This window comes from Mixophyes fleayi, chromosome 4, assembly GCF_038048845.1.
Source record: "Mixophyes fleayi isolate aMixFle1 chromosome 4, aMixFle1.hap1, whole genome shotgun sequence".
Lineage (NCBI taxonomy): Eukaryota > Metazoa > Chordata > Amphibia > Anura > Limnodynastidae > Mixophyes > Mixophyes fleayi.
The window spans coordinates 14,418,999-14,444,688 of record NC_134405.1 but is presented as its reverse complement, the minus strand read 5'-3'; the positions used below and the strand labels follow the sequence as shown (position 1 = coordinate 14,444,688).

The 25,690-nt window shown below is 44.1% G+C and overlaps 1 protein-coding gene across 1 annotated transcript; it reads right to left on the bottom strand.

Annotated features, from left to right (window-relative positions):
- Positions 1–2,192: 2,192 nt before the first annotated feature.
- LOC142150423 (uncharacterized) lies at positions 2,193–25,358 on the bottom strand. Its single transcript, XM_075205615.1, has 8 exons — positions 25,318–25,358; positions 24,017–24,200; positions 22,772–22,867; positions 9,055–9,246; positions 8,853–8,931; positions 8,641–8,738; positions 7,638–7,749; positions 2,193–3,833 (listed from the first exon to the last, which is right to left on the bottom strand). Exons 1-8 carry the CDS (start codon positions 25,356–25,358, stop codon positions 2,248–2,250), a joined length of 2,388 nt encoding a protein of 795 aa, XP_075061716.1. The 3' UTR covers positions 2,193–2,247.
- Between the last annotated feature and the right edge of the window lie 332 nt (positions 25,359–25,690).

The window sequence follows — 25,690 nt, the reverse complement described above, 5'->3', positions numbered from 1 at the left end:
TGTTCCCTTTCGCTATCCCAAATGCGCCCTCTAACTGCAGTAAGAGGGGCTTATAAATGTTGCCACCACTAGACTCCTTACCGGCACCCAGTACAGGGTTCCTTCTTGTTAACTCATTGCTAGGGTATCCCCTCGCTAGTACCCCTGACCGCTTACTATGGATCAGGGTTAATGTGGATGGATCCCCCCTGGCCTATCACCCTGGCCAGAGCTGCAGGTAGCAGGCAGTGGGGTGGTGCTGGAACGCTGGGTCCAAACCTCAGACAGCCGGAAACGGATTAGATTTTGAGTGTAATCTGTAGGTCACAGGAATTTCAACATGGATGACGCAAGTGATGTTCAGGAGAAGGGGGGGGGGGCAGAGACATGCTGAAAGGGGGGACAGAGTGAGATGCTGAAGGAGGGAGACACAGTGAGATGCTGAAGGAGGGGGACAGAGTGAGATGCTTAAGGAGGGGGACAGAGAGATATGCTGAAGGGGGGGACTGAGTGAGATGCTGTAGGGGGGGATAGAGAGATGCTGAAGGGGAGGGATAGAGAAATGCTGAAGGGGAGGGACAGTGAGATGCTGAAGGGGGGGACAGTGAGATACAGAAGGTGGGGGACAGAGTGAGATGCTTAAGGGGGGCAGAGTGAAATACTTAAGGGGGGGACAGAGTGAGATGCTGAAATGGGGGGACAGTGAGATGCTGAAGGGGTTTGACAGAGTGAGACGCTGAAGGGGGACAGGGTGAGATGCTAAAGGGGAGGGACAGAGTGAAATGCTACAGGGGTTTGACAGAGTGAGATGCTGAAGGGAGGGGCAGGGTGAGACGCTGAAGAGGGGGGACAGGGTGAGATGCTGAAGGGAAGGGACAGGGTGAGATGCTGAATGGGGGGGAGGCAAAATGAGATGCTGAAATGGGGAACAGAGTGAGATGCTGAAAAGGGGGGACAGAGTGAGATGCTGAAGGGGAGGGACAGAGTGAGATGCTGAAGGGGGAATGACAAAATGAGATTCTGAAATGGGGGGGCAGAGTGAGATGCTGAAGGAGGGGACAAAATGAGATGCTGAAATGGGGGGACAGAGTGAGATGCTGAAGGGGGGGGACAGAGTGAGATGCTGAAATGGGACAGAGTGAGATGCTGAAGGGGGTGGGGACAGAGTGAGATGCTGAAATGGGGGGCAGAGTGAGATGCTGAAGGGGGTGGGGACAGAATGAGATGCTGAAGGGGTGGGGACAGAGTGAGATGCTGAAGGGGGTGGGGACAGAGTGCGATGCTTAAGAGGGGGGACAGAGTGAGATGATGAAATGGGGGGACAGAGTGAGATGATGAAATGGGGGGACAGAGTGAGATGATGAAATGGGGGGACAGAGAGATGCAGAAGGGGGGACAGAGTAAGCTGCTGAAGAGGGGGACAGAGTGAAATGCTGAAGGGGGGGGCAGAGTGAAATGCTGAAGGGGGGGGGCAGAGTGAAATGCTGAAGGGGGGACACAGAGTGAGATGGCGAAGAGGGGGACAGTTATTTGATGAAGGGGATACAGAGTGATATGGTGAAGGGGCCTAAATACATCTTACATCATTTTGCCCCAACTACTAAAAAACGAGACTAACCGGTAATTATTTTGGCTTAGGGGTGCCTTGGAAAAATTATGGTGACCATAAGGGTGCCTCAAATTGAGAAAGTTTGTGAACCACTGGGATAAGATATTAAATCTGGGAGTAGCCAGAGGAGGCTATTTCTGACAAATACTATAGCTTATTGAACCTACACACAGATTGTCATATATGTTGAAATATTATATGCAATGTGTGTAAGATTATGTTATTGAGTATATATTGTAACAATGTTGTAAGTAAATATGCTTTTTTCATACAAATACCTCCATTTTCATTATGGGTTTTATATTGCCTTGTGACTGTAAATATTATATAGAGAACCCTATCAGAATATAGTGTAAAAGACTGGAGAAGGTTTGGCTTATGAAAGATAAAAGCATCTCGTTATGTAGGAAACCTATCTAGGAAAAGGATATGAAGATAGTGTGTGCACAGTGACTCTGAAAATACACGTCATTGTCCTATTGTAATTCTTCGTAATACTTAAAGATACAATATTCTAGTTCTTCTATTCTGATAGGTTATATTTATAACACATGTAGAAAAATACCTCTGATAAGGTATTTCATGTACTGCATTTGATTTTTTTTAATAAAAACAGTAAATATATATATATATATATATACACACACTTTATATACACGTCAAATTTGTTTCATATCCAATACCTTTTGACTTGTGTGAATTTTTTGATGTTCAACAAATTTTAATTTCTGAGTAAAACATTTCCCACACTCAGAACATATAAACCGTTTTTCACCTCTATGAGTTCTCTGATGTTCAATAACATTTGATTTATGTGTAAAACATTTCCCACACTCAGAACATGCAAATGGTTTCTCACCTGTGTGAGTTCTCTGATGTGCAACAAGATTTGATTTATGTGTAAAACATTTCCCACACTCAGAACATGGGAACGGTTTCTCACCTGTGTGAGTCCTCTGATGTTTAACAAGATTTATTTTACGTGCAAAATCCAACCCACACTCAGAACATGTAAACTCACCTCTGTGACTTCTCTGATGTTCAAGAAGAGATGATTTATGTGTAAAATATTTCCCACACTCAGAACATGTAAACTGTTTCTCACCTGTGTGACTGCTCTGATGTGCAACAAGAGACAATTTACGTGTAAAACATTTCCCACACTCAGAACATGAAAATGGTTTCTCACCTGTGTGAATTCTCTGATGTGCAACAAGAGATAATTTACGTGTAAAACATTTCTCACACTGAGAGCATGTAAATCGTGCCTCACCTGTGTGAGTTGTCTGATGTTCAACAAAATTTGATTTATGTGTAAAACATTTCCCACACTCAGAACATGTAAATGGTTTCTCCCCTGTGTGAGTTCTCTGATGTGCAACAAGAGATAATTTACGTGCAAAACATTTCCCACACTCAGAACAAGTAAATGATTTCTCACCTGTGTGAGTTCTCTTATGTTTAACAAGATATGATTTATGTGTAAAACATTTACTACACTCAGAACATGCAAACTGTTTCTCACCAGTGTGAGTTCTCTGATGTTCAACCATAGCTGATTTACGTGTAAAACATTTCCCACACTCAGAACATGTAAACTCACCTGTGTGAGTTCTCTGATGTGCAATAAGAGATGATTTATGTGTAAAACATTTCCCACACTCAGTACATGTAAATGGTTTCTCACCTGTGTGAGTTCTTAGATGTGCATCAAGCGATAATTTACATGTAAAACATTTCCCACACTCAGAACATGTAAATAGTTTCTCCCCTGTGTGAGTTCTCTGATGTTTAACAAGAGATGATTTATGTGTAAAACATTTTCCGCACTCAGAACATGTAAATGGTTTCTCACCTGTATGAGTTCTCTGATGTGCAACAAGAGATAATTTACGTGTAAAACATTTCCCACACTCAGAACATGTAAATTGTGTCTCACCTATATGAGATCTGTGATGTTCAACAAGATTTGATTTCTGTGTAAAACATTTCCCACCCTCAGGACATATAAATATTTTATCATCTGCATGACCTGTACTATGTGTAACAATATCTACACTATCAGGAGAATATTGTTCATGATTAGATCGATCAGATGATTTATCTGCTCTGTGAAGTATTGGATGTATATTTAGGGTAGTGGGTTTCCCTCCTGGAGAATCTTTTGTGTTGTTATCTTCTGTTTCAAAATCTGTAGATAAAATTAATTTTCCATCTGAGATATTGCTGTGTTTGCATCCATCTGCTGAAAATAAAATAAATATATGGGTATAGACATTGTATTTTACATTGTTTAACATATTATAATATCCCAAATTATAGTAACATACAGCATATGGACAAAAGTATTTGGCCACACCTTTTAATTATTGAATTGAAGTGTTTCAATCAGATCCGTGGCCAGAGGTGTATAAAATCAAGCACCTAGCCATACAGTCTCCATTTGCAAGCATTTGTGATACAAAATGGTCTGTTTTGAAGAGCTCAGTGACTTCGAGCATGGTACTATGATAGGATGCCACCTTTGCAATAAGATGTTTTGTGAAATTTCATCCCTGCTAGATATTTCACGGTCAATTGTAAGTGATATTATTAGAAAATGGAAACGTTTAGGAACAACAACTGCTAAGGTGCATGATGCTTAAAAGTCACCCAGACTCTGCTGATTCCATAGCTGAAGAGTTCCGAACTTCCACTGGCATTAATTTAAGCACAAAAAATGTGCAGCGGGAGATTAATGGAATGGGTTTCCATGGGCAAGCAGCTGCATGCAAGCCTCACATCATCAAGACCAATGCCAAGCGTTGGATGGAGGGGTGTAAAGCACACTGACACTGGATTGTAGAGCAGTGGAAACGTGTTCTGTGGAATGACGAATCACGCTTCTCTGTATGGCAGTCACATGGGCGAGTCTGGGTTTGGCGGATGCGGAAGAACGTTACCTGCCTCACTGCATTATGCCAAGTGTGAGGAGAGATAATGGTATAGGGCCATTTTTCAGGGTTTGGGCTAGGCCCCTTATCTCCAGTGAAGGGCAATCTTAATGCTTCAGCATAACAAGTCATTTTAGACAACCCTATGCTTCCAACTTTGTGGCAACAGTTAGAGGAAGGCCCTTTTCTAATCCAACATGACTGTGCCCAAGTGCACAAAGCAAGGACTACAAATACATGATTTGATGAATTTGGGTTGGAAGAAATTGACTGGCCCGCACAGAGCCCTGACCTCAACCCCATCGAACACCTTTGGAAAGAACTGGAACGGAGATTGCGAGTCAGGCCTTCTCGTCCAACAACAGTGCCTGACCTCATAAATGCTCTACAGAATGAATGGGCACAAATTCCCACAGAAACACTTCAACATCTTGTGAAAAGCCTTCCAAGAATAGTGGAAGCGGTTACTGCTGCAAAAGGGGGACCAATTCCATATTAAAGTATATGCATTTAAATACAATGTCATTACAGTCCCTGTTGGTGTAATGGTCAAGCGTCCGAATACTTTTGCCCATATTGTGTATGTTACTATGAGTAAGTTGAAATGTTCAGCTGTTTAATTTCAATTTGCAAACTACAAACACTTCATTATAATTATACAATTGCATTACCAAGCACATTGCATAAGCCCAGACACAGTGACACGCAAAATGCATCCAGCTTGGAAAATTCCAGCCAAAATGCGGACACTGGCGAGTAACATTTCCTAATCATACACATTGCCCAGCCAGCATCCTAGAACAGGAAGACTCATTAGCCAGTGACGTTGTCCAACCAGACACTGCCCTCACACACAAACACTGGAGCCTCAAAAGTAGAGTAGACATGGGTGAAATTTGCAGTGAGTCCGGGATATGGGTTTACGCTACTCTTAGGTCTCACATCCTTGCGCAGAGGAGAGCATCAGGACAGTTTAGGAGAATGGAGTAGGGCACAGATGGGCAACAGCACAAAGTAAAGTATAAGGGCAAAGTACTGTACAGGGTGAGATCAGTAGAATAAAGAGCAATTGTATAGAGCATCCAAGCATGTAGACTGGAGGGGAGCTGTTGTACAATGACAGGTGTGTGCAGGCAGGTGGAGTTTGTGTGAAGTGTACTTTGTGATGGGGTGTATGTAATCTTAGAGGGAGGAGAATAATCTTATATTCTACATTACTATTACACTGATAATATACAGCTGAGGATCAAATATTCATGGCAATGTCACATGGGGTAGTACAGAGAGATGGTGATGGATACTGTCACAGGAGGTAGTGTACAGGAGGTTCATGGGTAATTTCATGGTGTCACTGACATCCCATAAGATACACCAGACAGTGGGCGGAGGAAACTGGTCAGATGTCTGGGCTAGTAGCACACAATGATATGATGTGAGGAGGAGACTGGTCAGATGTCTGGGCTGGTAGCACACAATGATATGATGTGAGGAGGAGACTGGTCAGATGTCTGGGCTGGTAGCACACAATGATATGATGTGAGGAGGAGACTGGTCAGATGTCTGGGCTGGTTGCACACAATGATATGATGTGAGTAGGAGACTGGTCAGATCTCTGGGCTGGTAGCACACAATGATATGATGTGAGGAGGAGACTGGTCAGATGTCTGGGCTGGTAGCACACAATGATATGATGTGAGGAGGATACTAGTCAGATCTCTGGGCTGGTAGCACACAATGATATGATGTGAGGAGGAGACTGGTCAGATGTCTGGGCTGGTAGCACACAATGATATGATGTGAGGAGGAGACTGGTCAGATGTCTGGGCTGGTAGCACACAATGATATGATGTGAGGAGGAGACTGGTCAGATGTCTGGGCTGGTAGCACACAATGATATGATGTAAGGAGGAGACTGGTCAGATCTCTGGGCTGGTAGCACACAATGATACAATGTGAGGAGGAGACTGGTCAGATGTCTGGGCTGGTAGCACACAATGATATGATGTGAGGAGGAGACTGGTCAGATCTCTGGGCTGGTAGCACACAATGATATGATGTGAGGAGGAGACTGGTCAGATCTCTGGGCTTGTAGCACACAATGATACAATGTGAGGAGGAGACTGGTCAGATGTCTGGGCTGGTAGCACACAATGATATGATGTGAGGAGGATACTGGTCAGATCTCTGGGCTGGTAGCACACAATGATATGATGTGAGGAGGAGACTGGTCAGATGTCTGGGCTGGTAGCACACAATGATATGATGTGAGGAGGAGACTGGTCAGATCTCTGGGCTGGTAGCACACAATGATATGATGTGAGGAGGAGACTGGTCAGATCTCTGGGCTTGTAGCACACAATGATACAATGTGAGGAGGAGACTGGTCAGATGTCTGGGCTGGTAGCACACAATGATATGATGTGAGGAGGATACTGGTCAGATGTCTGGGCTGGTAGCACACAATTATATGATGTGAGGAGGAGACTGGTCAGATGTCTGGGCTGGTAGCACACAGTGATATGATGTGAGGAGGAGACTGGTCAGATGTCTGGGCTGGTAGCACACAATGATATGATGTGAGGAGGATACTGGTCAGATGTCTGGGCTGGTAGCACACAATTATATGATGTGAGGAGGAGACTGGTCAGATGTCTGGGCTGGTAGCACACAATGATATGATGTGAGGAGGATACTGGTCAGATGTCTGGGCTGGTAGCACACAATTATATGATGTGAGGAGGAGACTGGTCAGATGTCTGGGCTGGTAGCACACAATGATATGATGTGAGGAGGATACTGGTCAGATGTCTGGGCTGGTAGCACACAATTATATGATGTGAGGAGGAGACTGGTCAGATGTCTGGGCTGGTAGCACACAGTGATATGATGTGAGGAGGAGACTGGTCAGATGCCTGGGCTGGTAGCACACAATGATATGATGTGAGGAGGAGAACGGGAGTCTAATAGGGGCTGATGGCTCCGGACTCTCCTACTGGACAGATACAATTTCCTCATTAGTTTGTACTGACAGAGGAGAGTGTAGAATAAATGATTGTTTTAGTGATTGAATAAGCAGAATATGTGACTATTTTCTGTAATATATGTTTATTACTCACCTGTGCTGATATCTGTAGGGATTTCCTCCTCCTTACACTGCGGATCCCCCCTCACATACGTCTCTTCCTCTCCTTCTATCGTTTCTACTTTAATATCAGTCAAGACGTCACCCTAAATAATCAACAAAACAATAACAATATCACCATCATTTTAATGTATTATATGGCGCCACAGAATCCGCAGCACCACACAATCAACAAAAAATAAACCCAAAAACATACAGATAAGTAAGGGACAAGAGACACAATATAATCAGTAAAAATCAATGCAAGAGACAATAGAGAAAGCAACTACATAAGAAGACAACTAGAACAAAGGAAGCTATACAAAAGGATAGGAGGTAGAGAGAGACAAACTTGTGAGAGTTACATTAAGAGGATTATGGTAATAAAATATATTATATATAATAATATCTGATTTAATCATTTGAGATGAAACAGAAGAATATCAGTGTATAAGATCCACACAGCTCTTTTACAGATAATGTAATAAAGTCACTTTGGCATTTAGGTATTTGGCAAGACCCTAAAATGTCATATACCTGATACTTCTGTGGGATAATGGGGTTTTCCTGTGTACAATCCTGTGAATAAAGAGGACGGAGATATCTCTGTGGGGTATTTCTGTTACTGGATCCATCTGTAGGAAACAGACACTGACTGATTACATTGTTTACATAAGCAGAATATGTGACTCTTTTCTGTAATAAGTGTTTATTACTCACCTGTGCTGATATCTGTAGGGATTTCCTCCTCCTTACACTGCGGATCACCCCTCATATACGTCTCTTCCTCTCCCTCTGTAACTTCTAGTTTAATATCAGTCAGGACGTCACCCTAAATAACCCACAAAACAATACAAATATATTTAATAATATCTGATTTAATCATTTGTGATGAAACAGAAGAATATCAGTGTATAAGATCCAACACAGTTTTTTTTACAGATCAAAAATTGGAAAATTCACTTTAGTATTTGGCGAGATCCTAAAATGTCGTCTACCTGATACTCCTGCGGAATACTGTGATTTTCCTGTTTAAAATTTTGTGAATAAAGAGGACACGGACATCTCTCTGGGGTATTTCTGTTACTGGATCCATCTGTAGGAAACAGATAGTGACTAAATACATTGTATACATGTGATTCTCAGATGAGTATCAATGTGGCCCTCAAAACTATTCTCTCCTCTACAACAACAGAAATTCTCCTCTTACCCAGTGATGTGAGGATCCGGTGATTCTCCATCCTCACGTCCTCGTACAGACCCTTGTGTCCTCCTGAATACTTCCACTCCTGCACAGAGAAATACACAGTGACATCCTGACACCTTATAGGAATCTGACAACACAATGACACAGTCATCATCCAGACACATCCCCTGGTGTTACTGTATAATGCCCCATTCCCAGCAGTCACCTCTCCAGTCACCAGCTGAATGATCTTGTTGGTCAGTTCCAGGATCTTCTGGTCATTGTTTCTCCCATGTATCAGTGAGTGAGGTTCAGGCACCGTGATGGGGATCTGGGTCCTGCTCAATCCTCCTGACACACAGGGGCGGCTCCTGGGTGTCACACACTCACCAGATCTCTTGATCACAACTGTGTAATCCTGTGTATTGAGAGAGACATTAATACAAAGGTAAATGAAACCACACGTATTTGGAATTTTTTTAGGGGTTTATAGTGCAAACTACTGCTTACAATATTGCTCTATTTTACAAATGCAACCCCTATAACATATGTAATGGTTTCCCGTTGTGAACTAACAGTGCTGCTCCTATAGCCCCCTCCTCCATGATGATCTCAATCCCCTAATTGTAAAACTTACATCTAAAAATACAACAAAAGCTGCAGATCCCAAAGTCTCATGAATATATTAGTGATAGAAAAACAACATAGTGCTGGGATATATGTACAATGTACTTCATTCATAAACTGTATGACTGATGTACATAGCATCTAACCAATCAGCTCGGCTCTTCCCACGCCGACCAATCCTAGTGAAGTCCCTCTGGTTGGTTAGAATGATTGGCTCTAAGCCGGTCATTTACGAGGCGGCTCCTCTGAGGAGCCGTCCTTTTGGCGTTCATGTGGGTATTTTATTTTAACCCTTTGGATCACGAGGACCCCAGATCTAAGTGGGGGGGTTTATTTGTAATAAAGGTCATTTTTAACAGCGTCTATTTTCCAGTGTGTTTTGCCAGGTACACTACAGGTCCCAGTGGGCACTGCATGCCAGGGAATGCTGGTGCTTGTAGTTCTACAAGTGACAGCATGCTATGGCAGCCATTGGGATACTGACACTTGTATATCAACAAGCACCAGCATAAACATTTTACATTGTAGGCATGACAGTGCTGGCTGGGACTTGTAGTTCACCTGCAAAAAAACGAAAGGGGCTCCTATTTTTGTGTAGGCCCGATTCCCCTGGGTAATTCATGAACTGAATGGCATGTTCACATTATGTCAGGGGGCCTATACCATAGTGTTATAGCCTATAGCGGTTCTTGCAGTGGAATACCGCCTCGTCCCAACCCAAATTGCCGCTGCCATCCTGGGCTCTGAGCGCTAGAGCTGGTAGCAGTTGGGGGGGGGCACCCTTCTTTTTTTTTTAAAATGTAAAATAACGATATTAAAATGCTAGTCATTACCATCAACTTGATGACTAGCGCCTCACTACTGCATGATAAGCTTAAATTATGCGTTTTCCGTGTATCTTCCTCCAGCATCTGTGTTTTTTACGTAGTATGCAGTCACAGCGATCTTAAGATACCTTGCACACTATGGAAAACGCTGGGACACATTTTCCGTCTGCATTTTGGTGGCAAGATGCGTCAAATTCTACATGAGGCCCTGTGTGACCTCTGTTCATGAGCTGTAGAGTCCTGATCAGTGTTTCTCAGAAGTTCCTCTGATCCAGCTTCATAAGACTACTAAGTGACCTCACACAATATCGTACGTCCTCCAATGGTCCTCTTGTGGCCAGGTGTCTTGGCCGTCCCCTACACCCAGTTAATGCATTGTGCTCCAATTGAGATCTGTCACAAATCTCTTAGTTGGGGACTTCTGGAAATTTAAGGTCTCCGTTTAAATTTAATTCCAGAAATTGAGATTTTTTTTGCCTTACAATTATACAAAATGTAAGTGATTAGGGTGCTCTGATTCCCCGTGCTGATTAATTCATAACGGCCTCAATTCCCAATGTTTTATACACTTTAGGCAATAGCAACCTGGCATCCGATACCTTCCTGGTCACACAGATATCACACACCTGATACACACTGATCACATTTGACAGGTCCGACTGATCACTATATACATCTCACCAGGCCCGGCGCTCCCATTAGGCAGCGTTAGGCAGATGCCTAGGGCGCTGGGCTCTGGGGAACGCCACTGAAATATTCCACATTGTAGAATGCTGTGCGGCGGCCACTGAGTTTACCTTCCGGCACAGCTGCAGATCCATGGTGGGAGTGGGGTGATTGATCGCCGACCCCCACCAAAGGTAGGACGCACGGAGCCTCTCGCCCCTCTCCCCTCACTGACTGTCGGGAGTGAAGTCATCTTCACGTCCTGACAGTCAGTGAGCAGCCCAGCAGAGAAGAGCAGCAGTATGAAGGAAAGGTCCAGCAGGTAAGTAACAAGGCAGGGCTGTGTGAGGCGAGCGGGGGGGGGGAGGACATTTTTAAGAAGGGTTTGGGCGGTGTGCTGTGAGGGGGAGCATTGTTTAGCAGGGGGAGAGCATTGTTTAGCAGGGTGGGGGTGGTGTGCTGGGGGGCATTGTTTAGGAGGGGGGGAGCATTGTTTAGCGGGGGAGAGCATTACTTAGCAGGGGGGAGCATTGTTTAGCAGGGGGGAGAGCATTATTTAGCAGGGGGGAGAGCATTGTTTAGCAGGGGGAGAGCATTGTTTAGAAGAGGGTGGAGAGCATTGTTTAGCAGGGGGGAGCATTGTTTAGAAGGGGTGGAGAGCATTGTTTAGCGGGGGGCGCATTGTTTAGGAGGGGGGGAGAATTATTTAGCAAGGGGGAGCGTTGTTTAGCAGGGGGCGAGCATTGCTTAGCAGGGGAGAGCATTGCTTAGCAGGGGGGAGCATTGCTTAGCAGGGGAGAGCATTGTTTAGCCGGGGAGAGCACTGTTAAGCAGGGGAAGAGCATTATTTAGCAAGGGAGCGAGCATTGTTTAGAAGGGGTTTAAGAACATTGTTTAGCAGGGGGAGAGCATTGTTTAGCAGGGTGGGGGTGGTGTGCTGGGGGGACATTGTTTAGCAGGGGGAAGCATTGCTTAGCAGGGGGAGAGCATTGTTTAGCAGGGGGAGAGCATTGTTTAGAAGGGGGTGGAGAGCATTGTTTAGGAGGGGGGAGAGCACTGTTTAGCGGGGGGGGCGAGCATTATTTAGCAGGGGGGAGCGTTGTTTAGCAGGGGGGGAGAGCATTGCTTAGCGGGGGGAGAGCATTGTTTAGCAGGGGGGAGAGCATTATTTAGCAGGGGGGAGCATCGTTTAGCAGGGGGTGGAGAGCACTGTTTAGCGGGAGGCGAGCATTGTTTAGCAGGGGGGAGCGTTGTTTAGCATGGGGTGGTGATGTACAGCAGGTGGGGGGGCATTGCTTAACAGGGTAGGGGCTGTGTGCTGCGGGGGGCACATTAAGTGGGGAGGGCCGGTGTCCTGAACGTGGAGGGGCATTGTTAACCAGGGGGGTGCTGTGTGGGCCACATTATGATGTAGGGGGAGCAGTGTGATGAAGGTACATGTCAGGGCATAAAACAAAAGAAAAGAACTCAATTAAACACAAAAATTGTTTGTTATCGGCTTATTGTGTTAAGTTTTTTGTTACGAAATCTAACACCTGTATACCACTCCTCCAGAAATCGTGTGCTTGCCACTGGGCAGCAGTGGAGTCTGGACAGTGTTCTGCATGAAACGTCACTGCATCTGGACCGCTGGTGGAGGCAAGGCTTATCCTTTTTTTTTTTTTACAAAATCAAGCTTGGGAGTTTGTGAGGTTCTGGGAAGTGGGTACTTGGTGTGTTTTGGGGGGGGGGGGGGGGCGGTAGTTTGAAACTTTGCCTATGGCGTTGAGACATCTAGCACCGGCCCTGCATGTCACACACCTAATACACATATATCACACACCTGGTATCACTTTACACTGGTATAACACACCTGATACACACCGAACCCATCTGACAGTTCAGACTGCTCACTACACACAGGTTACACAGATATCACACACCTGATTCACAGAGATCACTATAAACAGGTTACACTGGTATAACACACCTGAAGGCTACTGAGAAAGGGTGGGGTACAGAAGGTCACACACCCCTAGGTTGACATCATTAAAATTGCACATGGTGGCCTGGCCAGTGGTTTAGGGGTCCTGAATCTTAAGAAATACTTCTATTCGGCTCTCTTAATGCAATATATTCAGTGGCATTCTTCTCCTGGCTCTTGAGTTTGGGTTGATATGGAATCGAACTGGCTTTCCTCTCTTTATTGTGTTTGTCAACTCTACGGTTGTTGTTCTACTTTGATGTGACCTCACTTTAGTGATTGTGCCTGAAGTTTTCAATAAATTGGTAAACAAAAACAAAAAAAAAACGTAAAACAAAACAAATATGCTCCTGGAGTCTGAGAGTGGCCCAAAACGCAGCCATGCTGGGCTCCAAAGTTGCTCTCGGACAGCCCCGATACTAGGTCACATTGATATCATACACCCAATATACAATGATCACTATACACAAGCATACTGCCAAACATTTAGTTTTGTCCTGTTGGGACAAAGTGGTGCACTGCTACAAAGAGGCAGGTTGTGGTCACACCATGATGGGGGCATGCCTATCCCTTCACTGAAATAACCCTGGAAATACTGCACACACCAGCAGCAGGTGCACAAAGCACCCGGTCCAGCAGTAACCATGTCATACTGTACCTCCCCAACAGAGCTCTAGGCATACCCCCAACAAGGCATGTCTGGAGCCCAACACAACAATGAGTGGCCCATGCCACTTTTTGGAAACTTTGACCCTGTGGGCTCGAGCCTGGAGGACCCCAGTCTAGGACCAGGGCTCCTCCAATAAAGTTTCCACATTATCTGGGCACTTATTCAACGTGTTCTCTCTATATGTAAAGGATCACACCTAGGCAAGTACACCATTTTATAAACACCAACATTTAAGACCTGTACATTGTACCCTTGCTTTTCAGTAGGCCCTCACTGTGCGCAAGTCACAGGATTTGTTCTTGAGCCCTGGACCTTCTCTTCTTAAATATATCTTGGTGGAGATGTCTCCTATCCCCAGCCTAGCTTACACTGGACTCACTTCCTCTCCTGCTGGCCTCTATAGATGCTCTCCAGTGGTCTGTCCAGACACCCCTTTAATAATTTATGTATATTTGTGAACTGATGGTATAAAACCTTCACTATTGCAGTTATGGATAGAGGGTTTAATAATGAAACTCTAGGCCAGGGGTAAGGTAACCCGCGGCACGCGTGCTACATCTACCACTTCTGTCTGGCACTCCGCAGCTGTTAAACTAAAGAAGCCGAAGATGACTGAAATGGAGCTGCTGTGTGTTTGGTTATCTTCGGCTGCTTTAGTGAGGCAGCTCCTGTGGATGAAAGATGCGCACTCCAGAGGTAAGTATGAGGCATAGAAATAACTGGGGGCACAACTATGAGACATTGGAGGAACTGGAGGCACAACTATTTGGCATAGGAGGAATTGGGGGCACAACGATGATGCATAGGAGGAACTGGGGGCACAACGATGATGCATAGGAGGAACTGGAGGCACAGCTATGAGGCACAATATGAACTGGGGGCACAGCTACTGTGTGGCATAACATGAATGTTTGTAGGTCCCATTACTATTATAATGATATTAGCATTATACAATAAGTAATAATTAAATAATATATTTTATATATATATATATATATATATATATATATACACACACAGTGGTTAAAGAGGATACTTAGTAATTTTTAGGATCAAAACAGTAAAGAAAGTGGCGTATGGCACACCAACATATACGAGCACACTTCAACCTCTCTCTCTCTTTTTATATATATATATATATATATATACACACACAGTGGTTAAAGAGGATACTTAGTAATTTTTAGGATCAAAACAGTAAAGAAAGTGGCGTATGGCACACCAACATATACGAGCACACTTCAACCTCTCTCTCTCTTTATATATATATATATATATATATATATATATATATATATATATATATATATATTATGTCTGTAAACAGATGTTTTAGAATTAGAAAGCAACCTATGGTCAGTGGACTGTTTTGTACATAAATGGATATGAGCGTAATTGAATATATGTTCTGCAGTCCATTAATGTTAATTTGTTGTTCTCTCTATCCCGTGGTAGCTTTTAACTATTTGGATGTGTTTTAAGAACATTATTGTAGTATGGGCGAAATATGGTAATAATTTGCTGCTTACTAATAAACCGAATATATATAGGATTTAACTTTATAATAAGATTGTGGTGCGATTACGTTTTATGAGGTACTTTGCAAAATATATGTATATCACTGCTTGTGAATGTGGAATCTTGGAGTAAAAACGGAAGTGACGTGACGCAACGGGCGGAAGTGATGCGGCTAGTAGTGGGCGGATATGGAATGATGGAGATGCAACCCGCTTTGGAGACCAAGATTTCCGGCGATTATTCTATAACTATGCAATTATTGGTAGCGGGAACTATAAAACAGAGGACCCTGCACTAAGTGATACTTACCCTTTTGATAAAGTCTGATGTGGACGAAACGCGTTAAGGGAGCAGCGCTTTCTGTGATTTCAAGTCGGTGGTGAAGAGGGGGATATTTCCTGCTTGTGGACAGAGAGGTCTCGCTAAGGACACTTGGAAATTATATCTAACAGATAAGCCTGCATATGTTTTACTCTATGTACGGGCATTTTATTGTCTTGTTGGATATGCCATGCCATTATTTTATTAAATTTGATGTTTTTTCATAAAAATACTCATTTGTCATGAACGCACTACACTATCTTGTTGCTCTTCTAATTTGAGTCTTAGGGGTATATTTACTAAACTGCGGGTTTGAAAAAGTGGAGATGTTGCCTATAGCAACCAATCAAATTCTAGTTGTCATTTTATAGAATGCACTAAATAAATGATAGCTAGAATCTGATTGGTTGCTATAGGCAACACCTCCACTTTTCCAAACCCGCAGTTTAGTAAATCTAGCCCCTAGTGTGGAATCTGCTGAGTAGAAGATACAACTCACACGGAAAGGAGGTATGGACTCCAGTGGAATATTAAACAGATAAGCAAATTTATCACCTATTTATGGTACGAGGCTATGTTTGGCGCTTACTTTTTTCTTTTTGTTTGTATAGGTCTACATCTGCAATATGATGTATAAAAAGTGAAGCAGCCTACTGTATGTGGTCTTATAATTATATGACCACGTTTGTTCACGTGATTTTCTGGTTTACACCAGGCGCAGTTGTCTTTTCACTTTCTGATATATATCTACATATATATATACATTAAATATATATATATATATATATATATATATATATACTTCCAGCATCCGGTCCACCCCGGGGGTCACTTGGTCACTGAGATGCCCCTGCAGGACTGAGAGCTCATAGGTCTGAGTTATCTCTCACATGAAAAAGAAAGACATAAAAAAAGAGTTTTTTTATTTACACCAGAGTTGATATTTCAGCTGCGACCTAACCTGTTGGGGTTGCATATATATAATATATATATATATATATATATATATATATATATATATATATATATATATATATATATACCCATACATACACACATATATACATGCTCATATATATAGCATCTATATACATGGGAGAACTGGGGAATACATTTTTTTATATACACTTATATAGGTGCTTGTCACGGATTTCCAGTTACATAATAAGATATTCATTTTAGAATGTAACCAATAGAAAGCCATTTCTGTCATGAAATAAACAGTATAAGATTCATCTGGATACAGGAATACACATTATTGTACGTTTTACAAGTATATAGAAACATGACTGAAACTGGTAATGTCTTTGACACATGACACACAGCAAGGACCAGCTAATCATTTCTATGTCTGTATTTTACTAACACATTTTACTATTTCTGGATTTTATTAGGCTGGTTATAATAAAGTTACTCACACACAAAAAAAATCAAAAAAAGAATCATTTTAAAGCATAGCAATAAAGCAATAAATGTTTCTTAATTAGTATCAGTGCATCTCAATTTGCCTTCATTATTTATATATAACGGCCTACATAGAGTGTTATAAATGTATAATGCAAGGCAATGGTGTCAGTATTTATATGACTGTGGAAGGGAATCCTGAGGGCATATTTATTTAATATAAATATTATTACAGACAATATCTGGTTGGCTTTGTCAATATTAAAACTGATGTTTTAAAAAAACACGGCATAACATCGCTTCCTAAATATACCCCCTGGTCTTAGTATATTGCGGGTGAGCTGTCCCTGTATATTGAGTGTAAGAGGGAGACTGGGAATGTGGACGTAACATGGGCAGTAGACCCTATACTGTACCTACGATGGAATGGGGTCTATACTGTGACAATTACAATGGGTGGAACAAAGTACAGTCCAACACTTTTGAGAATGACACAAATATTATATTTCAGTCTGCTGCCTCAGTTTTTATGATGGCAATTTACATATACTCCAGAATGTCATGAAGAGTGATCAGATGAATTGCAATTAATTTCATAGTCCCTCTTTGCCATGCACCTAAATCAACCATTTATTGATCATCAAGAACTGCAAGGAGAGAGGTTCAATAGTTGTGAAGAACCACCAGTGTAGAGCTTGCCCAGGAATGGCAGCAGGCAGGCAAAGACGTTTAGAGGATGGTCTGGTGTCAAGAAGACCATCAAAGTAGCCACTTAATTTCAAGAAGAACATCAGGGATAGACTGATATTCTGCAAAAGGTACAGAGATTGGACTGCTGAGGACTGGGGTAAAGTCATTTTCTCTGATGAATCCCCTTTCAGATTGTTTGCAGCATCTGGAAAAACGCTTGTCCGGAGAAGGAAAGGTGAACGCTACCATCAGTCCTGTGTCAGGACAACAGTAAAGCATCCTGAGACCATTCATGTGTGAGGTTGCTTCTCAGCCAAGGGAGTGGGCTCACCCACAATTTTGCCCAAGAACACAGCCATGAATAAAGAATGGTATCAAAACATCCTCCAAGAGCAACTTCTCCCAACCATCCAAGACCAGTTTGGTGACGAATAATGCCTTATCCAGCATGATAGAGCATCTTGCCATAAGGCAAAAGTGATAAATAAGTGGCTCGGGGATCAAAATATCAAAATTTTTGGTCCATGACTAGGAAACTCTTCAGACCTTAATCCCATTGAGAATGTGTGGTCAATCCTCAAGAGGCGGGTAGACAAACAAATATCCACAAATTCAAACAAACTCCAAGTATTGATTAGGCAAGAATGGGCGGCCAACAGTCAGTATGTGGCCCTGAACTTGATTGACAGCATGCCAGGGTGAAATGCTGAGGTCTTCAAAAAGAAGTGTCAACACTGCAAATATTGACTCTTTGCATAAACTTAATGTAGTTGTCAATAAAAGCCTTTGACACTTATGAAATACTTGTAATTTTACTTCAGTATACCATAGCAACATTTGACAAAAGGTCTAAAAACACCAGGGGCGAGCTGGGCCGGGGGGCATGTGCCCGCCAGGCCGGACGCCCAAAGTCCATTTTGGGCCACCTGGTGATCCAGTGGGAATGCGGTGCAGGCCGTCTATGCACAGACTACAGCTTGTAGTACAATATTCTATTAATGAATGATGCGGCCGCACTGAATAGTATGTGATGTGGCAGTCTGTGCATAGACTACCTGCATCGCTTCAATGATAGTGCTACAGGGCTCCACCCCAAGACTAAGGGAGCCCTGTAGCACCAAAATACCTTCCTCCTCACTGACTGCCGGGTGTGATGTCAACATCACATCCGGACACGCTGTCAGTGAGAAGCTGCGCTGGGAGGAACTGCTGCGAAGAAGGCAGAAGTAGAAAAGAACATAAGAAGGTAAGTAAATTAGAACTGTGTATAGAGGGGGATACAGCAATGAGGGGGATAATGTAGAGGGGGATACAGCAATGAGGGGGACAATGTAGAGGGGGACACAGCAATGAGGGGGAAAATGGAAAGGGGCACACAGCAATGAGGGGGACAATGTAGAGGGGGATACAGCAATGAGGGGACAATGTAGAGTGAGAGACAGCAATGAGGGGGATAATGTAGAGGGGACACAGCAATGAGGGGGACAATGTAGAGGGGGACACAGCAATGAGGGGGATAATGTAGAGGAGCACACAGCAATGAGGGGGACAATGTAGAGGGGGATACAGCAATGAGCGGGACAATGTAGAGGGAGACACAGCAATGAGGGGGACAATGTAGAGGGAGACACAGCAATGAGGGGGACACAGCAATGAGGGGGATAATGTAGATGGGGACACAGCAATGAGGGGGGATAATGTAGAGGGGCACACAGCAATGAGGGGGACAATGTAGAGAGGGACACAGCAATGAGGGAAACAATGTAAAGGGGGATACAGCAATGAGGGGGACAATGTAGAGGGGGACACAGCAATGAGGGGGACAATGTAGAGGGGGACACAGCAATGAGGGGGACAATGTAGAGGAGGACACAGCAATGAGGGGGACAATGTAGAGGGGGACACAGCAATGAGGGGGACAATGTAGAGGGGGACACAGCAATGAGGGGGACAATGTAGAGGGGGACACAGCAATGAGGGGGGACAATGTAAAGGGGGACACAGCAATGAGGGGGATAATGTAGAGGGGGACACAGCAATGAGGGGAACAATGTAAAGGGGGATACAGCAATGATGGGGACAATGTAGAGGGGGACACAGCAATGAGGGGGACAATGTAGAGGGGGACACAGCAATGAGGGGGATAATGTAGAGGGGGACACAGCAATGAGGGGGATAATGTAGAGGGGGACACAGCAATGAGGGGGATAATGTAGAGGGGGACACAGCAATGAGGGGAACAATGTAAAGGGGGATACAGCAATGAGGGGGACAGTGTAGAGGGGGACACAGCAATGAGGAGGACAATGTAGAGGGGGACACAGCAATGAGGGGAACAATGTAGAGGGGGACAATGTAGATGAGGACAGCACTGAGGGGGACACAGCAATGAGGGGAACAATGTAAAGGGGGATACAGCAATGAGGGGGACAATGTAGAGGGGGACACAGCAATGAGGGGGACAATGTAGAGGGGGACACAGCAATGAGGGGGATAATGTAGAGGGGGACACAGCAATGAGGGGGATAATGTAGAGGGGGACACAGCAATGAGGGGGATAATGTAGAGGGGGACACAGCAATGAGGGGGATAATGTAGAGGGGGACACAGCAATGAGGGGAACAATGTAAAGGGGGATACAGCAATGAGGGGGCAATGTAGAGGGGGACACAGCAATGAGGGGGGACAATGTAGAGGGGGATACAGCAATGAGGGGGACGATGTAGAGGGGGACACAGCAATGAGGGGGACAATGTAGAGGGGGATACAGCAATGAGGGGGACAATGTAGAGGGGGGACACAGCAATGAGGGGGACAATGTAGAGGGGGATACAGCAATGAGGGGGAAAATGTAGATGGGGACACAGCAATGAGGGGGACAATGTAGAGGGGGACACAGCAATGAGGGGGATAATGTAGAGGGGGATACAGCAATGAGGGGGACAATGTAGAGGGGGACACAGCAATGAGGGGCACAATGTAGAGGGGGACACAGCAATGAGGGGGACAATGTAGAGTGGGACACAGCAATGAGGGGGATAATGTAGAGGGGGACACAGCAATGAGGGGGATAATGTAGAGGGGGACACAGCAATTAAGGGAACAATGTAAAGGGGGATACAGCAATTAGTGGGACAATGTAGAGGGGGACACAGCAATGAGGGGGACAATGTAGAGGGGGACACAGCAATGAGGGGGACAATGTAGATGAGAACAGCACTGAGGGGGACAATGTAGAGGGGGATACAGCAATGAGGGGGCAATGTAGAGGGGGACACAGCAATGAGGGGGACAATGTAGAGGGGGCACACAGCAATGAGGAGGACAATGTAGAGGGGGACACAGCAATGAGGGGGACAATGTAGAGGGGGACACAGCAATGAGGGGGATAATGTAAAGGGGCACACAGCAATGAGGGGGACAATGTAGAGGGGGACACAGCAATGAGGGGAACAATGTAAAGGGGGATACAGCAATGAGGGGGACAATGTAGAGGGGGACACAGCAATGAGGGGCACAATGTAGAGGGGAACACAGCAATGAGGGGGACAATGTAGAGTGGGACACAGCAATGAGGGGGATAATGTAGAGGGGGACACAGCAATTAAGGGAACAATGTAAAGGGGGATACAGCAATTAGTGGGACAATGTAGAGGGGGACACAGCAATGAGGGGGTCAATGTAGAGGGGGACACAGCAATAAGGGGGACAATGTAGATGAGAACAGCACTGAGGGGGATAATGTAGAGGGGGATACAGCAATGAGGGGGCAATGTAGAGGGGGACACAGCAATGAGGGGGACAATGTAGAGGGGGACACAGCAATGAGGGGGACAATGTAGAGGGGGACACAGCAATGAGGGGAACAATGTAGAGGGGGATAATGTAGAGGGGGACACAGCAATGAGGGGGAAAATGTAGAGAGGGACACAGCAATGAGGGGGATAATGTAGAGGGGGACACAGCAATGAGGGGGACAATGTAGATGAGGACACAGCACTGAGGAGGACAATGTAAAGGGGGATACAGCAATGAGGGGTACAATGTAGAGGGGGATACAGCAATGAGGGGGACAATGTAGAGGGGGCACACAGCAATGAGGAGGACAATGTAGAGGGGGACACAGCAATGAGGGGGACAATGTAGAGGGGGACACAGCAATGAGGGGGATAATGTAGAGTGGGACACAGCAATGAGGGGAACAATGTAGAGGGGGATACAGCAATGAGGGGGACAGTGTAGAGAGATACACAGTAATGAGGAGCACATGAGGGGGGACAGTGTGAAGATGGGGGCAGTAGTGTGATTTAGGAGGAACAATGTGATGAAGGAGGGAACAGTGTGATGATGAGACAGACATATCCGCTATTTGTGGCTTTTATTGTTGTGATTTTATAGTTATATATATATATATTACATTATAATCAGCCAGCAATATAAAAAAAAAAAGGTGCCGTAAAAAATAAAATGCAATATAAAGTGAGGTTTGTTTTTTGTTTATTTTCCTTATTTAAATTTTATCATTTATAATAAAATATTGCTGGGTTAAGCGACACGAAAATAGCCTCTTTTCTATATTTATAAATATATATTGTACCGAAAACCGCCCTTTAAGGATGAGTCGCTACTTATGGGCCAGTGCTACATGCTTGCCTCCCGGCTAAAGTCTGCCAGCCCTCCCCTGAAAAACACTGAAGCAGCAAACTTTGTGAAAACCAATACTTGTGTCATTGTCTAAACTTGTGTCCATGACTGTATAGTGGGACGGCGCGAGGGGCCCCGTGGGGCGGCGCGAGGGGCACTGTGGGATGGGCAGACATGGACCACTCTGTCCTTGTGTAAGAACTGTGTATGTATATGGAGGTGTTTATGGATGTGGATCACATGATAGGTGGGGGGTGAGTGTAGTATTAGGTCTGAGGAATAACCACTGGGGGCTTTGCAGCAGGACACAGTCAGACTGTAACAATGTGATCCTGGCTGTGTCTGCGGGGACTGGTGGTGATGAAATGTATGGTGGGAAGGGAGGTGCTGGTGTCTGTGGGGACATAAGATAATAGTCTATGTGATATGTATAAGGGGTGGAAGGGGGATGGATTCTGCTGGCTGCAGCACAATGAGGATTATGTAGCAGCTGATGTGAGAGCTCAGCCGCATGTATGAGGTCCTGATGGCCGGGAGGCTGCACATAAACATGGGGTAACTATATGGGGGTAATTCCTGCTGTCTGATATATTATTATTATAGGAGATATTACCTCAGCCTTGTACAGGGCCCGGATGTTGTATATGGACGACTGAGGGCGGCGCTCCAGGTTCAGACATGGCGTCTGAGGAGTACGTGGCCACGCCCCCTGTGCAGTGTAAGCGGCGACAATAGTGTGTCTGGGAGACTAAGGGAAAATGGCCGCCGACGGTATCGAGGACAAGACAGTAATACATTTTATTTTACGATGGTGATTAAACTGTTACAATCAGATTTAGGATGTTCTGTGTTGGAGACATTGTTTATATTTCCCTGAAGAGGTCACTGAGCCTCTCCCTGATTGGTTCCTGCTGCTGCAGAGCAGCTCCCACTAGTAGGAGGAGCGTGTACTGCGGGCCCCGCCCCCCGCATTTGCCACACCCATCTATGGGCAACTTACTGAGAGACTGGAGGTAATCAGACCTGTAGGAGAATGATATTGTACAAAGGTCTGTGTGTGTCCTGTATGTATGTATGTATGTATGTATGTATGTATGTATGTGTGTCCTGTATGTATGTGTGTGTGTTATTCCTGTATGTATGTATGTATGTATGTGTGTGTGTGTGTATGTATGTATGTATGTATGTGTGTGTCATGAGGGGGGAGGTAGATAGACTGGAGATTACTATATAACATCTTACTTGGGAGATAGAAGACTGTCCTCTATTAATTACTACCTAACATAAGGTCTACAAGCTCAATTGGACCTAAGTTAGGGGGTAGACTCTGTATCCTGTCTATCCTAATAGGAGAGCAGCAGAGATTGTTATTGAGCCCCCAAATCATCATTACTGCAAAACTGTGTTAAAGTCTTCAAATATTCAAAGAATTACCCCCATATAGTTACCACATGTTTATGTGCAGCCTCCCGGCCATCAGGACCTCATACATGCGGCTGAGCTGTCACATCAGCTGCTACATAATCCTCATTGTGCTGCAGCCAGCAGAATCCATCCCCCTTCCACCCCTTATACATATCACATAGACTATTATCTTATGTCCCCACAGACACCAGCACCTCCCTTCCCACCATACATTTCATCACCATCAGTCCCCGCAGACACAGCCAGGATCACATTGTTACAGTCTGACTGTGTCCTGCTGCAAAGCCCCCAGTGGTTATTCCTCAGACCTAATACTACACTCACCCCCCACCTATCATGTGATCCACCTCCATAAACACCTCCATATACATACACAGTTCTTACACAAGGACAGAGTGGTCCATGTCTGCCCGTCCCACAGTGCCCCTCGTACCTTCCCACAGTGCCCCTCGCACCGTCCCACAGGGCCCCTCACACCGTCCCACAGGGCCCCTCGCACCGTCCCACAGGGCCCCTCGCACCGTCCCACAGGGCTCCTCGCACCGTCCCACAGGGCCCCTCGCACCGTCCCACAGGGCCCCTCGCACCTTTTCCACAGTGCCCCTCGCACCGTCCCACTATACAGTCATGGACACAAGTTTAGACAATGACGCAAGTATTGGTTTTCACAAAGTTTGCTGCTTCAGTGTTTAGACCTTTTTGTCAGATGTTGCTATGGTATGCTGAAGTAACATTTCAAGCATTTCATAAGTGTCAAAGGCTTTTATTGACAATTACATTAAGTTTATGCACAGAGTCAATATTTGCCGTGTTGACCCTTCTTTTTGAAGACCTCTGCAATTCGCCCTGTAATGCTGTCAATCAGCTTCTGGGCCACATGACTGATGGCCGCCCATTCCTGCCTAATCAATTCTTGGAGTGTGTCAGAATTTGTGGGTTTTTGTTTGTCCACTCACCTCTGTGGTAGGGCTGAAATGCAGTGGAAATGTTGTTTTTGGGATAAAGTTCATTGTCATGGCAAAGAGGGACTTTGAAATTAATTTCAATTAATCTGATCACTCTTCATGACATTCTGGAGTATATGTAAATTGCCATCATAAAAACTGAGGCAGCAGACTTTGTGAAAACCAATACTCGTGTCATTCTCAAAAGTGTTGGACTGTACTTTGTTCCCCCCATTTGTAATTGTCACAGTATAGACCCCATTCCATCGTAGGTACAGTATAGGGTCTACTGCCCATGTTACGTCCACATTCCCAGTCTCCCTCTTACACTCAATATACAGGGACAGCTCACCCGCAATATACTAAGACCAGGGGGTATATTTATGAAGTGACTTTATGCCGTGTATTTTAAATATCAGTTTTATTAACGACAAAGCCAACCAGATATTGTCTGTAATAAAATTTCTATCAAATAAATATACCCCCACGATTCCCTTCCACAGTCATACACACTGACACCATTTGTAGCATTATACATTTATAACACTCTATGTAGGCCGTTGTATATAAATAATGAAGGCTAATTCAGATGCACTGATACTATTTAAGAAATATGTATTGCTTTATTGCTATGCTTTAAAATGATGTTTATTTTTTTGTGTGTGAGTAACTTTATTATAACCAGCCTAATAAAATCCAGAAATAGTAAAATGTGTTAGTAAAATGCAGAAATAGAGCTGATTAGCTGATCCTTGCTGTGTGTCATAGAAATTCCATATAAAGTGTTTACGGCCAGAGTTTCTCTAAACCCTCATTACCAGTTATAGTCATGTTTCTATATGTTTGTAAAATGTACAATAATGTCTATTCCTGTATCTAGGTGAATCTTATATTGTTTTTTTCATGACAGATATGGCTTTCTATTGGTTACATTCTATATAAGTATATCCTAAAATGTATTCCCCAGTGCTCCCATATCTATAAATTATATATATATATATATATATATATATATATATATATATATATATACACACATATATATATATATATATACACATACACATATAGCTGATGGTTAGTGATGGTAAAGGGGCACAGTGAGATGGTGAAGAGGGCAAGGGGCACAGTGTCATACAGATGGGGCACATGTTATATATATT

Excerpts from the sequence above, each read along its gene's own strand:
- LOC142150423 (XM_075205615.1), bottom strand. The coding sequence starts at position 25,358 with ATGACTATAACTGGTAATGAGGGTTTAGAGAAACTCTGGCC. Across the intron at positions 9,247-22,771 it reads GGGCCCTGTACAAGGCTGAG|GATTACACAGTTGTGATCAA; the intron begins GTAATATCTCCT and ends CTCAATACACAG. Across the intron at positions 7,750-8,640 it reads GTATTCCGCAGGAGTATCAG|GGTGACGTCTTGACTGATAT; the intron begins GTAGACGACATT and ends TTGATTATTTAG.